Source organism: Plasmodium brasilianum, chromosome 8 (genome assembly GCF_023973825.1).
Source record: "Plasmodium brasilianum strain Bolivian I chromosome 8, whole genome shotgun sequence".
Lineage (NCBI taxonomy): Eukaryota > Apicomplexa > Aconoidasida > Haemosporida > Plasmodiidae > Plasmodium > Plasmodium brasilianum.
Window position 1 is genome coordinate 13,960 of NC_090121.1, and position 16,928 is coordinate 30,887.

At 18.1% G+C, this 16,928-nt stretch overlaps 3 protein-coding genes across 3 annotated transcripts; all 3 read right to left on the minus strand.

The window, feature by feature from the left end:
* Positions 1–3,202: 3,202 nt before the first annotated feature.
* On the minus strand, positions 3,203–4,205 carry MKS88_002202 (uncharacterized protein; the record flags this gene model as incomplete). The annotated part of the gene is made up of 2 exons (XM_067215194.1): positions 3,203–3,976; positions 4,110–4,205. 2 exons carry the CDS (start codon positions 4,203–4,205, stop codon positions 3,203–3,205), a joined length of 870 nt encoding a protein of 289 aa, XP_067073644.1.
* A 3,725-nt stretch (positions 4,206–7,930) lies between these two features.
* On the minus strand, positions 7,931–9,156 carry MKS88_002203 (uncharacterized protein; the record flags this gene model as incomplete). Its single annotated transcript, XM_067215195.1, has 3 exons — positions 7,931–8,074; positions 8,249–8,989; positions 9,136–9,156. The coding sequence occupies 3 exons, from the start codon at positions 9,154–9,156 to the stop codon at positions 7,931–7,933; spliced, it is 906 nt and encodes a 301-aa protein (XP_067073645.1).
* Positions 9,157–14,342: 5,186 nt separating this feature from the next.
* MKS88_002204 (uncharacterized protein) lies at positions 14,343–15,191 on the minus strand (the record flags this gene model as incomplete). Its single annotated transcript, XM_067215196.1, has 2 exons — positions 14,343–14,984; positions 15,105–15,191. The coding sequence occupies 2 exons, from the start codon at positions 15,189–15,191 to the stop codon at positions 14,343–14,345; spliced, it is 729 nt and encodes a 242-aa protein (XP_067073646.1).
* Positions 15,192–16,928: the final 1,737 nt, after the last annotated feature.

Sequence of the window (16,928 nt, forward strand, 5' to 3'; positions counted from 1 at the left end):
TAATTAGGTAATGCTTTTATTAATTATTTTCGGAATAAAATAAGAAATAAGTAAGGGTTTTTATATTGTATGTAAATATTGAGTTTATCTACTACATAGAATGTGCAGTACATATATAATATATTCTTCAATATATTAACGTAATAATTAATAATTTTAAGGTTGTTATCATAATAATAATTCTAAATTTGTAAATATTGTATTTAGGAAAATCTAGATATATTTTGTAGAACATTAATTATTATAACACTATAAAAATAATAATAACAAAATAAAACAAAAACTTTGTGTATTATTACAATTATAGTAGGGGAATTAGTTTCTCCTTAATGAATATATTTTATTGTGTATAATTCTCTTAAAATGATGAATTTAATCTATACTACCTAATCTATAAAGATATAGACACTATAAAGCAAACAGTAATTCATTCTTTATATTTGTGCTATTATTTTTAAAAATTACAATTTTTAATTTTGATTTATTCTATCATTTCTCAATGAAAAATCGCTATATTGGAGGACATTATACTTTAATTTTTTATTTATTATATATATATTTAGAAGAAATACTAATATGGTAGAAAAAGGATAAAAAACAAATGTTGTTAAAGATAAAATGTTTATAGAAATATTGCATGCAATTATATTAATTAATGAATATTCCAGATGAAATGAATTTACAATTAAGTATAATATATATAATGAATAATTTGCACACAAAAAATAGGATAAGACAAAATAATTTACTAAAATGTATGTTTTAGTAATTTTTCTATTAATTTCAGAAGGTATATATTATTTTTTATTTATTCCTTTAAAAATATGTTATGTCAGGAGCAAATATTAAAGGTGTACTAAAATAAATAAACATAAACATAAATATAAAAACAAATAATCATTTATTAAAAAATTATAAACAAAAAATATATTATACCCAAATACTTGCCTTCTTTATGTGGAACTCAAACAGTGATAATTATGAAAAAGTTATACTCACAAGATATTATTGTAATAATCTGAAATATATCGTTATATTGTAGTTATCTTTAAAATAAATTATTTATACAAGGTAATAATAAACGGCATTAGAAAATGTTAAAATATTACAAAAATTAATATCATTATATTTTTATAGTTTTACATTATTTATACTTTTACCTCAACATATATTCAACCTCCTTATCTATCTTTTTATGTTACAAGGATTTCGGTATTTAACGTTTTATATCACATAAAATATTGCCATATAAAGTATAAGCCATTCCATTTTTAAAATGTTTAAAAACAAATATATACGTATTATGAGATTATTTATGAAAAATAAATTCTCTACCTCATATATTCCTCTTAAAAATTTAAATATAAATACAAGTTTTTTGTTTTTTCTATATTTATTATTTCTAAACAATATTTTAGTATTTTCTTTTAAAAATAAATCATATTTTTTTAAATTATTTATGATTTTACTCAATTAAGCAGTAATATACAAATATATTAAGTTCCTTATAAAAAATATATTTTTGTCCTTAATATATATTTACACAATAAATGAATTATGCTACTATATATATGTAGTAGTATAAATATCTTATTATATCAGCATTCACCTCTAGATCCAATATTTTTTTGTTTAATCCTATCTTATAAAATTATTATGTATACTAATATATTTTATTTTTAGATGGTAATGTGTTCAACACTAAATGCAAATAGACTAATTCATTTTTTACCTTTAGTATTATTGTCTAAAATGTAATAAAAATATTTTTACTTTTACAAAGAAAATTTTAAAAGATTTTTTCCTTTTTTTTTTAAACAGTAAGTAATTTATTAATATTTCCAATATAAATTTTTATACTTATTTAATAAAATCTTTTAGAATAAAATATTGAAATTTTTTTAATAAAGCTAAAATAAAACATATCTAATTAAAAAAAAAACAATATAATATGCATATGAATTATCAATAAAAAAATAATGCTTCATTTAATATAATTCTATCTAAAAATTTACATTATAAATATAAATGTATTAGTATTTGACAATATAGTTTAAATATATTTTTTTTATAAACCTTTAAAATAATAATAACTCTTCAATTGATATATATTTAGACATAAAAAAAGAGGAAATAAATATAAAATGTTACTTGCAAATTATTAGATTAATGCAGAACAAATTAATATTTATCCATTACACCTAACTATAATTTACTTTTTTAGTGATGTATTGATATATTTAAAATTTTACTATTATGAAAGGCAAAAAAAAAAAAATAATTCATATTATCTATTAATATATAAGTAAATTTAATTCATTAATATAATCATTTTATATTTTAAAAAATAAAAAATAATAACATGAAATATTTATAAATATTCAGTATAATATATATTTAAGTAATTTTTTAAAATTAAGCTCAATTATAAAAAATGAAAAGTGTTTAGCCATACATTAACTGATCATATGTAGAAATCCTAAGTTAATCGATTATAAACAAAAAAATATTTAATAAAAATAATAATTTTATATATATATATTTTCCCTTTAAACCATTAAAAAAAAAATAAATGTTTGTTAGAAGGACGTTTAAATAAATAAGTTCTATAACACAATATTTATAAACATATTTATATAATAAATATTAAATATTTCCTTATATAATATACATGTATCAATACAACAATATACTTTCACATTTAAATGTTAAACGAAAAATGTAATACATCCTTTTTTAATATAAATCTAATTAAACATTTATCTAAATATATCAACAAATAACCATTTTAGATTAGAAAGAGATCAAATAAAAAGAAATATTATTATAGTTAAAATGTAAATCACCACAAAATGTTGATAAAATTGTATAGATTATCTTTTTATATAGTAACAATAACGTACAAAAACATATACTTATACGAATTTACTGGAATACATTAATATACCCTAAGCCATTATTTACATTAAAGCTAAAACTATAATTTAAACTACAAGTAGAAATATATTAACACATTCTAATTCACAAAAAAACTAAGATAGAATTTTTTTAACTTGTTCATCAAGAATTCCCTTATCTGTATGTTCATATACAAGAATTAAGCAATTATTGATATGCTTATTATATATATTTATATATATTGTAATAATTAGTTCACTTGATTATTTTATTACAGAAAATAGTATGTAACTCATTATTAATTTTATCTTTGTCTGAACTTTATTCTTTCATATTTTTTAACTTTTTTATGATAATAAACAACCCTTGATATAAGTGTTATACCTAATATTAAAAACGGTAAGCCATATATTAGAATTCTAAATAATCTTAATAATACATGCAATTCACTGATATTTCCAGACGTTACTCCAATGGATCTCCAAAACCCTTCTACTACATCTTTCAGCGACACATAAACAGGATTCAACCACCCATTATTTTGTCCCGATTTTTTTAAAATATCCGAAAATCCTATTGTACCCCACAACCCATTTTTTCCATCTGCCAAACCCCACGATAAATCTACTATGGGCAGCACTGATAACAAAAAGAACATTAATAAAGGTAGAACAAATATTAGTACGCATTTTTTACGTATTATTTTTCTGTAAGACTTATTAGTAATTGTCCTGTTGTTTTTAAGAAAATCCATAAAATCCATTTCTTTGAATATTTTTTTTTCAAAATAGGAATAATTTTTTGTTTCAAACATACACTTGTTTTTTTTCATATATGATTTACAGTTTCCTTTAAATTCGGATGGACTTCCATTTGAATGTTTTCTTTTTCCAGTGTACCCTTCCATATTATTAGATATATCTTTATTTTTCTTCATTTCATTATTTGTCATTTCCTCTTTTAAACCTAAGGCATTTGAATATTTATCCTGCTTATATTTTGCTAGTAATCGATAATTTCTGGTTTCTGATTTTCTATCAACTTCGAAGTGCTCATTCATAGACTTGCTAAACGGCCTCTAAAATAAAAGAGAAATGCAAATATTTACCATTTATTAGAACCTAAAATCTAATAAATAAAAAAAACTATTAATAAATATAGAACACTAAAAATAAAAACAATACAAATATCCTTAAATAATATTATCATACTACATCATTGTTAATATGACAGATCCTTGTTAAAAGGATAAACACGACAATTTTAATAAGTACTATTATCTTAATTTTTCGTTGCAAGGTATACATTATTATTATTTATTTTATATATTAAAGAAAAAAAACAATAATATTATAATATATTTGCAAATATAAAGTATGCTGTATTTGTTGAAAAAACTTTTTTTTAATGCTACGTGAATACTTAATCAAATATATATAACTATAGTGAATATTATGTTTACAAAAAGAAATAATCGAGTCATTGTTATACAAAATTTTTATGTTAAAGTTATTAAAAATAAAAATAAATGTACATTTATATAAAATAACTTGAATGCATTCACAATAATTCAGAATATATTATTTAATTATTGAACTTGATACATCGATTAAATAATTTTTTATTTAATCCTTTTCACTATAAATTAAAAAGAAAAATATATGTTCCGTTAATATTTATAATTATTGAGCTTATATAGAATATATAGTAGGATAGAATGTATATATAATACATTTCTCAAGTTATTAAAACATTAAATACTAATTTAAGGGATGTTATCCCATTAATAAAGCTAATATTATAAATCTTATATTTTACAAGGACATGCTAATATTCTTAAAAATATTAATAATATAATCAACATAATTGTTATAATAATTGATAAAAAAATAACATTATATATTACGATAATTATTACAGATAGTTTAGTTACTTCTTAAGAACGTACATTACTTTATAGAGTATACTGTAATTAAAAAAATATAATGAATTTTGTACTATATAATTCATGAGAAAATATGTATTTTAATAAAAAACAATGACTAATTTTTTATTATTGTAAAATAATTTTTAATAATTATTATTCTTAATTAAGTTTAATTTATATCATTATTTCTAAATGAAATGATTCCAAATACTCGACTCAGTTTTTTTTTAATTAAATATGTGTTTAGAAGAAATGTAATAAACAAAAAATAGTAATTCTAACATAAAATATATTAATATCAAAATAAACGTAATTCAGTAATATGTTTTCTTGACTCTGTCAATAATAAAAATACATATCCCATTCGTTATCAATTTATTTTATAATATATATTTAAGTAATATTTGTAAAATTAAATTAAATCAATAATTACGTAACCACTCTAACCGTATCATAAAAATATGTATCATTTAATTTATTTCTGAAATATTTTATTGCATAAAATTAACTCTCTCTTACATACATTACTAATAAAATTTTAAATTATACTAATATATGATAAAATTTTTTATCTGTATTTTTTTTCAATGAATAAAACTTTTTTATATGCATATTTACATTGATTGGAGGTAGTAACATAATTAGTTAAAGTGTTACAACATTTAATACTAACAAAAAAAATAAAATAAACGTAAAATTATTATAAAATAACAATTTTAGAATTTAGTGTAACCTTAAGAAAAAGACCAATAAAATATCATTTTAATAGAATAACTTAAAATATAAAATAATATTGTTAAGAAATACGAAATGTTAGTATATAAAATATTAAATAATATATCTTAAAATAATCTTTTATATATCGATATTTTTTATTAAAATATTATGTAGAATAGATCGAATTATTTTTATTTTATTCATGTATAAATAAACACTTCTCGAAATTACATATAAAATTATAACTCATATGAGACTAATATAAATGAAATTAAGGTAATATTTTACGAAATGTTCCATTAAAAAAAGATATATTAATATCCCAAGGTTTTTATTCATTACTACTTGTAACATATTGTGAATTGTGATAATCTTAAATATATTATATAAATAGTATAATATTAAATTGATAATTATTTTCCTAAGAAAAATTACCCATATAGAAATTAATTAAAAAAAAAAAACATTACATTTCTAAAGTATATATATATTTATTTAATATATTTAAGTTATTTATATATTTTGATTGTTTTGTAGCATCTGTGATATATTTCTATTACATATATTTAATTTTAACTTAATTTATTCTATTTACTTTTATTCGTATTATTCAAATTTTGATTAAAATATGATTCTTGATATTTTTTTCATTTTTTAATATTTATATATTACTAATATACCAACTTTATGTTATATATTTTCTATAATTATATATATTTTAATCTTTAACAATTTTGTATTCTATTTTAATGTAATTACACTATTGTTATATACCTTTCTCTAACAAAGGTATCAATTAATTCATTATTATGTATAAGTAATTCTGTTCTATTATACAAATTATTATATATTTTATTACTTGGAATTTTATTTGTTTTCTTTTTATATATTATTATTAAATTTAATAATGCAATCTTAAGACATATCAAATATATTTTATTAACATACATTTATACTTAAATAATATATTATACATTGTTATGAAACAGTATATATATATATAATATAAAGCTAATATACAATATAATATATTTAATATTTTTTTATTTAATATAAGTTATCTTTATGCTTAGCAGAACTTTTTATATCAAATAAAAAAATATATAGATAAACTTTAGATAATATATTAAATGATTTCGTCTGAAACATGTTAATTAGGATAATCCTTTTTATGGATAAAAATACTCAAATTTTATTGTTCTATTGATTGTCATAAAATTTTCTCGATTATCTATACTTTTTCTATTTTCGTATAATAATTTTCTTTAATAGGAAAATATAATGTACATAATGTATATATAAAGATTATTCATGAATAATTATATAATAAAAATTACTTAAATTATATTTACCATTTTTCCTATTTCACCTATTATTATGAGCTCATAAAGTACATACATTTTCATATTTATAAAAAAACTTGTGTCATATACTGTATTGAATCAGACGAAATTACCTCTATAATTAACCTATTAATTTTATGTTCCATAATATACAATATATATAACCTCATATGTTATTGTTTATTTTATATTCTGTTATTCGTATATATTAGATGATATGTTATGAAAAATATTCTTTTTTAATATTATAATAATATTTGTTTACACTATATTTTTCTATTGAATCAACTGTATATATTATTCTTTTTACTACATTAAATTATGAATACAATTATGTCATTGTACAAAAAACGTATTAAATTTTGATAAACTTCATAACTGAAAATCTTTCATATCTTAATTTTATCTTGAATTATATGTAAATTGGCAACCCAAAAATATGCCAAATACTAATTTGACCTTTTTCATTTTTTTACTTAGTTCTCAATATATGTCAAATAATTGTCTTTTTTATAGAGATATATCAAATGCATATACTTTTTTATATTATGCTATAATATCATATACCACACTATTATTATAATAAATTCTATTCATATTGTACAATTTCTAAAATTTTTTTCTTTCTATATTTTGTAAAATATCTCTATTTCTTTGTGCGTCATTATATATATAGGCTTTTAATTTTTTTAATATACAGATATTCTATATTATTTCTTATTATTCTATAAACAAATAAGTTTCTGTTAAATTATCTTGTATTATGAATTTACTTTTTTAGATGTAACCCTTTTATTTTCATCATATATATCCATATTCTAATGGATTTTAATTTTATGAATTCTTTTAACAGTAATATATTTATATTAATATATTATGTCAATATGTTTTTTATTATTACAATCTAATATTTTCATCTATATATTATTTTTTTTTAATATCTGAATTCACAATAAATATCTAAACTTATTTATCTTTTAATGTAACATAATATTCCATGTATTAGTTCAACTAATTTTAAGTGTTTATTTTTTTAATATGTATTTCATAATGGATGATAACGTATATGACGTCTATCTGTGCGATAATTTTTATTCAAATGTTCTTGTATATACTCTTCGTCTTCGTAAAACTGAATTATTGTTTTTTTCAATAAATGAGATTTTAACCATGATTTAAATGGAGTAAACTAATTATAAATTAAAAAAATATAATATATAATATTTTATTATAATAATAATTAACATGCAATAACATAAATTGTCGTTATTAATGTAAACTATTTTTGTTTTTACGTGCAATTTGTATTTACTTTACACAAAATGAATAAAAAGAAAAAAATTCCTAGAAGTGGGAAAATAACTGCCATGATAATATTAGAAAATGGAAGAGAATATTTTTGTTTTAAGGTTTCAGGTGGTCCTTCTTCTCTAGATAGTTCAAGATGTTCTTCCATACGAACAGAAGTTTCTAAGCTTTTTACTGTACACAATAATCTTTGTAAATTTTCATGTATATACGGTTCTTTAAGATATTCAAATACCTTACAATAGCCAATATTTTTTCTATCAGCACTGTTACAACTATTTTTTGTACTAATATATATTTCATAATTTCCATTAATATAATTGCTCAAATTTTGATTGCATATAAAACTTTTATCCTTCAGGTATGTCTCAACTGTACTATAATTTGTAGCATAATCATACACACTTTTCATTTTATCAAAATCCTCCTTCAAATGAGGAAAATTAAATAAATCACATCCTTCAATTTCATTATCTTTCTTAATAATTGTTTTTATTTTAGGAATAATCTCACTAATATCATTATTGACTTTTTTGTCTCTCAATGGTAAATTAAATAAACGATCATATAACCAGAATTTCACAATTGTACAAGAATCATGTTTGAATTGACCAGTAAATGACAATTTAGCAAAATTTTCGAAGATTCCTGTATAATTCTCACAAAATTCGAAAACACCATCGTAATTATTTAACTCATTGTCTAATTTTCCACATTTAACATCGGATGTATAGGACTTATTAATATTTAATTTATTATAATTAAGTGTAGAAGGAAGAGAAATGCCTAAATCATCCTGATAATTGATAAAAAATAAACAATATATATATATATTTATAATAAAAAATCTTTAATTTGAATAAAATCTTTTTTTCTGTTTCTGCACACTATATTATATTAAAGTAAAGAGATATAAAAGAATAGTTTTTAATGAATATATACCTCATCCGACATTATTAACATTTATCCTATTTGATAAAATATATACTATGGGGACAATAATAATATTAAAGAACTAATAAGTCTTTATGTTTAAAAAATTATAACTCATGACTTGTGTACCCTTGTTTTATTTTATTTTATTTTAATTTTTATAAATAATAGAATATTTCTTGAAAAAACATATTTCTCAATTTTAAAATATTTAAAAATCATAAGAACATAATTATGCAATTATATAATAAAAATATTTAAAAATAAAAAGAAACAATAATAATATATAATAATTAATAATCAATACATGTTTACAAAAAATGGTGAAAAATAATTTTTTAAAAATTTTATTTATATATATATTTATCAATTTTTGCCACATTTTACTTTTTTAATGTAAGTATTCTTTTTTATAAAAATATACAAAATACATGATTCCAGTAGATATATGTATATATATTCATTCATCATTTTAAATACTTATTTTATTAGAATAAGCCAATTCTTTAACATTATAAAAATGATCTTTATATTAATTTGGCAACTGTTTCTTATGTAAGTATGCGCTTTCACTATATTAATTATGGTTATATATAACTTATAATGAGTCATATACAGATGCATATAAAATTAAATTATAATTGCTTATAAATTAACGTAATTTGCTTATATAAATATCTTTCATATATATTGAAATAATGTAATTAATCATATTTTTATAATAAGAACTAAAAAGAAAGTAACATACGGTCATCCCTGTATCATTAAATTTATTTTTAAGAATAAATGACTATAATATTCAAAATAATTTTTCAATATCTCTCTATTTCATCCATTTATTATACTCAAAGTTTATTAGTATTATAATACTATTATAACATAACTTGCCAATCATACATGTTACTATATAAACAAATTTATTATTACGTACATTTCTAATTAATTGTATGTTTTTTTATTATTCACAAATAAGTTAAAAAATAATAGTATTATTATAGAAGTTATGATATCTAATAATGATTCTTAGACCCCTATATAATGAAGCTAACAAATATATCTATTATATATATATATTATGGATTTTTTTTCTTATTTTTAAATACATTTATTACTTTTTTTTTTTTTTATAAACTTTAAAAGGATTAATAATACGAATTTTTTATAAGAAATATAACTAAATTGTATTTTGCAAAGTTATCTTTTTTTTTAACCAAGTTATATAATGCAATGAAAATATTAATTAAAAGCAATAAAAAATATTTCATTACACTTATATTTTTTTAAATTCTATTATGTATTTTCCATATTTTAATATATATCATTGACAGTAAATGTTCAATACTATTCTTTAATAAAGTGAGTAAACCATTTAGCAAGTATAATCAACATTAAAAATAATTACTTAAAATATAATTCTAATATTTATGCTTCTATTTATTTTTATTAAAATATATAATTTTTTATTGATATTTTTTGTTATCAATTTATTTTTTTTTTCTTATAATGTATATAAGCTTATTTTTTTTTGTCACTATTAATGTTGAATATAATGAGCAATTATATAATTCAAAGCAAATATTAGTGATTCAATTTGTTTATATATGTATATATTTTTTCTATCATTTATTTATAAAATAATTCATTCTATTCAATGCATCAACAATTTCTTTGTTGATTAGTACTTACATCACCTAAAATTTTGAACGTTCATGGACGTTTTTAGAAATAATATTATTTCTTAATATGTTATTAACGCATTATAACAGTTTATTTTTAAATAAACATTAAATTATATATATTCTTTCTAAAATTATATAACATTACTATTAATAATTTAAAGATAAATTTATCATTTGCATATTAATGTAATATATATCATTAATGCATATACTCAAAAAAATATATATATTACACCACAAATTTTGTCTCATATTATAAATATAATTATATATATATATAAATGAAACTAAAGCATCAAAGAACAAATTATTATATAGTAATTTAGTGTTATATTTTGATTTCACTTTTTCAGTTATAATAAATAAAAACCTTATTTATTCTAAAAATTATATTTATAAAATTATCTGTATATAATACAGAATTATTATTTCCCTTTATGTTCATATAGCACAACACAAATAATAAGTTTTTACTATATTAAATTAAAAAAATAATAATTTCACAAATATTATATCCATATTCACTATAAAAACATAAATGAATTTTTAAAAATGTATATGTATTCCCATATATATTAAAATAGTATAAAGATTTATTTTATATTTTTTGTTGTAGTAAAATTATTTATAAATTATCACTATTTTTTTCTAAATCCTTAATATGTAGTTACATAAATTAAATCAAAATATATTAAAGGATTACGTTATTAAATATAATGTATTTAAACAATTCAAAATTATTATATATATTAATGAAATGATGGTTTATTCATAGAATAAATAATAATATTATTCAATGAATTATGCACATTTAAAAATTAACAAATTACGAAAAAAATGAAAAAAAGAAAAAATATGGTATAATTATTATACTTAAAAACATATATATATTAAAAATAATATTTGTGTATTAAAGTTATTTGTATTATCCTATAAACAAATCGTAAGATAAATGATTATAAAAAGTAAAATTAATAAATTCATATAATATATTATATATTATTAATTAATTAATTAGTATATTAAAATATTTGAATTAGAATAATATTTTTAATTCAGTGATCTCATTTAATAAAGTTTCTTACTTTTTATATTATATAGAGCTCATTATATTAAACATTTCTTTACAACTACCATAGTTAGTGTGAAGATGTACTTATAAATATTTATTTTCATATATATTAATATCTGTAATACATCATCTTTTATCATGTGCATTATAGTTCGTTTAATTATTATAATGATTATATTATTTCTATAGATATACTAATACTCCATAAGACTTTAAATAGGTATTTTCTGCATTTACTACATTAAATAACAAGAATTATGCAAATATGAACAATACACAAAATTAATTTTCTTTTATTGCACGTTTTTTTCATCATCCTTATAAAAATTCTCTATTATATATTAAATTATCACTTGGTGTTACATTTACTATGTTATATTACAAGCAATCTATATATTATTTATGTAATTTACTGATTTGTACCTTATCAAAGGTTTCCTTTTTATATGTGTTTCTTCTTTATAGTTAGAAATAAGTTATCTTTGACATTCCGTTCACTTTATGGAAGCCTGAAAAATGAATTAATTTTTTTTATTCTATGCCCTTATTAAAAGTATCATAAAAAGTGAAGTTAAAATTAGTATGCATTATTCTGCTACTTTATGTTTTCTTCTCGAATGGTTTATAAATTCGTATATTTGTTAATATACATTATCCACAATTGTTTTCTTTTGCTTATTTCAGGAATTATGAGATAAATGGTGCAATATGGTACTCAAAAAAAAAAAAAAAATGTACTCTCAAATTTGCATTATTTATATGATATCATTATCTATTAAAATTTAAAATACAAATTGTTATACACTATTAATAATTTGAATGATTTTTTCATTGACATTACCAAAAATAAATTATGCTAAAACTATTAATAATATCATAACCATTCTTATTAATATGGTAAATGCTCTATATTCCCTTTTGCTTAATGCTAATTTTTTTTTTTTCATTTATTAGGATATGATATAGTAATATTATTTCTATAGTCCTAAAAATATTTATTTCCTAAATATACGTTATTATATGTATTAGAAAAGCGTAGGTGTATCGTATATATTTTAACCCTCAAATATATGTCAATATATGTTTTATTACTACAAAGTATACTCTTAATGAAATATTTGTAAAAGTATTCCTAAAGAAATATTACTTTTTAATGATTTCAAAATTCATAATTGTTAATATATTATATAATGTTTTTGTTTTTATATTTATTGTAATCATTATACATATTTATCAAATTTTAGAACAATATTAATAAATCTTATTTAGATATTTTTATAGGTGCTCCATGGATCTTATAGACAGTTTTATAAGTATTAATTCTTTCATATATATTATAAAGATGAAAGCTTTCTTATAAATAATTTAAATATGTAATGTTAATCATAAAATTATTAAAAAAAAAAAACATTCGTAATAGCTTAAAAATAATCGAGATTTTCGTACTTATATGCATATGTATTTCTTATCAATAAATGTTTGTATTTAAGAAACAAAATTACAACGTAATAATAAAAATTAAAACAAAAATTATAGTAACCAAATAAATAAATAAATAAAATTTTTATGAATAATATGCTTTTCTTTTTTATGAACAATAAAATATTAAAATAATATGATTTTTCCTTAATATAATTCAATATATAAATATAAAATTTTATTCCTTTTGAATGAAATATCATATCTTTATAAAGTCAAAATTAAATAGAATAATAAAATTATATATATTTTTAATTATTCTTTTAATTTTAAGTGCCTAGAATACTGAACTTAATACACTATTATAAATATTTCATATTTAGTTAAGGTCACTATTTTATCATATATTTACAACACCACATTTATTTCTTACAAGAAAACAAGTAAACATATATTAGAAAATTTTTTTACAACTACATTTTATAAAGTATTTTTCATCAAACATATAAAATAAGTATTCTCTTTTAATTATATACATATGTATATAATATAATACATTCACCTTTTTTCACCAAGTACAGGAAAAGACACATTCATTTTTAATTTTTGAAAGTATAAGACTTATTACATTTACACATAAAATAATTCGTTCTATCTCTACAAAAACATAAAGTAAAAAAACATTTTCAAGTTATCCAAAATGAAATGGAACAGTACATAAATAAAGTCATATAAACTATGCCTTTTTATATATTAATTTTAAGTTTCATACATATAATTTTCAAAATAATATTCAGTAATATAAAAGTACATAAATCATCCAAAATATTATGCTATGAGAGAAATTCTTTAAAATACGAAACGAAAAACATTAAAATATTTAAATTAACAAATAAATATATAAGAGCTTATTTATACAGTTGAGGATCATATTGATAAGCTGCATGTATATAGATTTATCATATTTAATCAATAATAGATATCATTTCTATTAGAGAATAACACTAAAGAATTTATAGAATCTTACAGTTATGAAATACTACTTTTCATAGAGAAGGATATTCAGTATTATGCATCTTACTCTTTATATGTTTTAATTTTCCATACTTTACAATTTCTCTGTGCAAGCATATCATTATTATAATACCTATAAGCACAAATATCGAACATAATATAAACATTCCATTATACCAATCTAAAGTAAAATTAAATTTTACACTTTCATGATCAAATATATATGAAACACCTCCTATTATTCCAATTATTAAAAAGAAGCTAGTCGCAGCACTGATAATACTTTTATTTACTTTTATATCATTTTTTAAAAACAAAAAATCAGAATTAGTAAAATTCCTAACTTTATTTTTATAATATATTTTGTCTAACACTCTTTTTTCAAAATATGAATTTCCTCTATTGTATACTGAAGCTTTACTTTTCTTAGTCTGATCATAGCCTACTGTATTATTTAATGGACATTGAGGTGGTTTTTTATTTTTTACTTTTTGTACTTTTGCATTATTAGTTGTACACTTTTTTTCGTATTCATTGATAGTTGGTATATCTTTCATTAGGCTTGTAACAATATAACCTTTTTTTTGCTTACTTTTTGCCAGCAATCGATGAGTTCTCTTATTTAGCGTTACTTCAATAGTGTATTCCCCATCCACATATTTATTAAAGTTACTCTAAAAAAGGAATATTAAATATTCAAAAAATTAAATAATTTTACAGTTAATCAAGTATTAATAAAAATAAAATTCAAAAAATACGAATAATATAAATATTTCTAAATAAAACCATCATACCATATCTTGATAAAAATGATATATGAAACTTAAAATGATATACGAAAAAATCTTAATAAAAAAGGGTAACTTAATTTTTTGTTCCATGTTATAGTTCCTTAATACTGAAATACATACAATATACTACAAAAATAAAGAACAATATAATACTTCAGCAATAATAAGAGTTACTGAGTTAATTTTTTTAATTTTCCTTTTGTTATTTCTTTATAAAAACATAAAAAAATATATAAAATTATGGTACATTTTTACTTCATGCACAAAAAAAAATAAAGAAATTACATTTAGAAAGCCATTATAAAATTTTAACTGTAAAATTATTTATAAATAGTTAAATTTAATAATATTTATATAATTTTAATTTATTCATATGTGTTCAAAATGTATAAGTTAATTATATAACTTAGAAGAATTATAAAATGAACTTTTCTATAAATCAAATTCCAAAAAAAAAAATATATGTTTTTTCTTAATATTTAAAATTATTCGTTTTATTTACCATATGTAACCTATAGAATAGAGATATTATACTGTTCTATATATTAGAAAAATAATAATTAATTTCAATTATACTATCCATTTAATAATTATAAATGTATTCCATTATAATTATAAAAATGTGCTTATTATCGCTAAAAAATATTTTCTGTTTTAAAAATATAATAATAGTAATAATAAAAAATAAAAAAAATTTTACAACCTGTTGTAATACATAAACAATATAATATTTTTTAGATGATACTTTAATAAATATATTCTATTATACTTTATAATTTATCCAGAGAATATAACATACAATTTACTATTTCATATAAAAATGAATACATATTTTACAGGGAAATAAAAAATATCTTTTTTTTTTTATCATAAATTTTGAAAAATGGAATTTTTGATTATGCTTTTTTATACTTTTATTTTTATATAAAATGTTTTTTAACAGTCTAATGCAGTTTTTTTTCTCTAAATTATAAATATATATAAAAAAAATATTAATATGAAAAAAAGAAATAAATAATAACGAAGATTAAAATAACATTAATATATTTCATGCTAATTCATCAATTTAATAATATTTTAAATAAAATAAATTTTAAAATAAGTATGATATAAAAGTTATAATACATTCATAAATCGGAAAGACTAAAGATAAAATTTACTGAGATATGTGATTTAGTAATTTTTATGTTGACCGTTTTAAAAAAATTATATTAATTTTTATTTATTTTTTTTTACACTTGCATGTCAGGTACAAAATGTACAAATATATATTAAACAATTAACATAAATAAATAGTATTCTGTTAAAAACATATTTATGAGAAAACATATGACGTGTTTAAATTATTCTGATCTTAACATACAATAACAGAACTACAAATAATTATAAACATATTATGTGTATAAAATATTATGGTAACTAATTAACATTATAATATTTCATTTTACATCTAAAATATTAGTCTCTTATGGAAGTAATTAACAAAATAAAAAACTAAAAAACAGTTAAATATTTAATACTTTTTTGAATTTCCAAAAAAAAATTATAAAAATTAACATAATTATATCTATGTGTTTTAAGCGATTTATAGTGTTCTTGCAACATTTTCATAAGCATTGACATAGTTACATTGGTATTTTTATGATGAGTTGATCATTTCAATTGTTTGTTTAAAGTAAATATTTCCATATAAAATACACATTAATCCATTTTAAGAATTCATAATAATACATATATATAACTATTAAAAATATACACTATATATATAAAAAAAACTTACTAAATATTTACTTATATAAAGAATTTATCAGTATTACAAAGATTCAC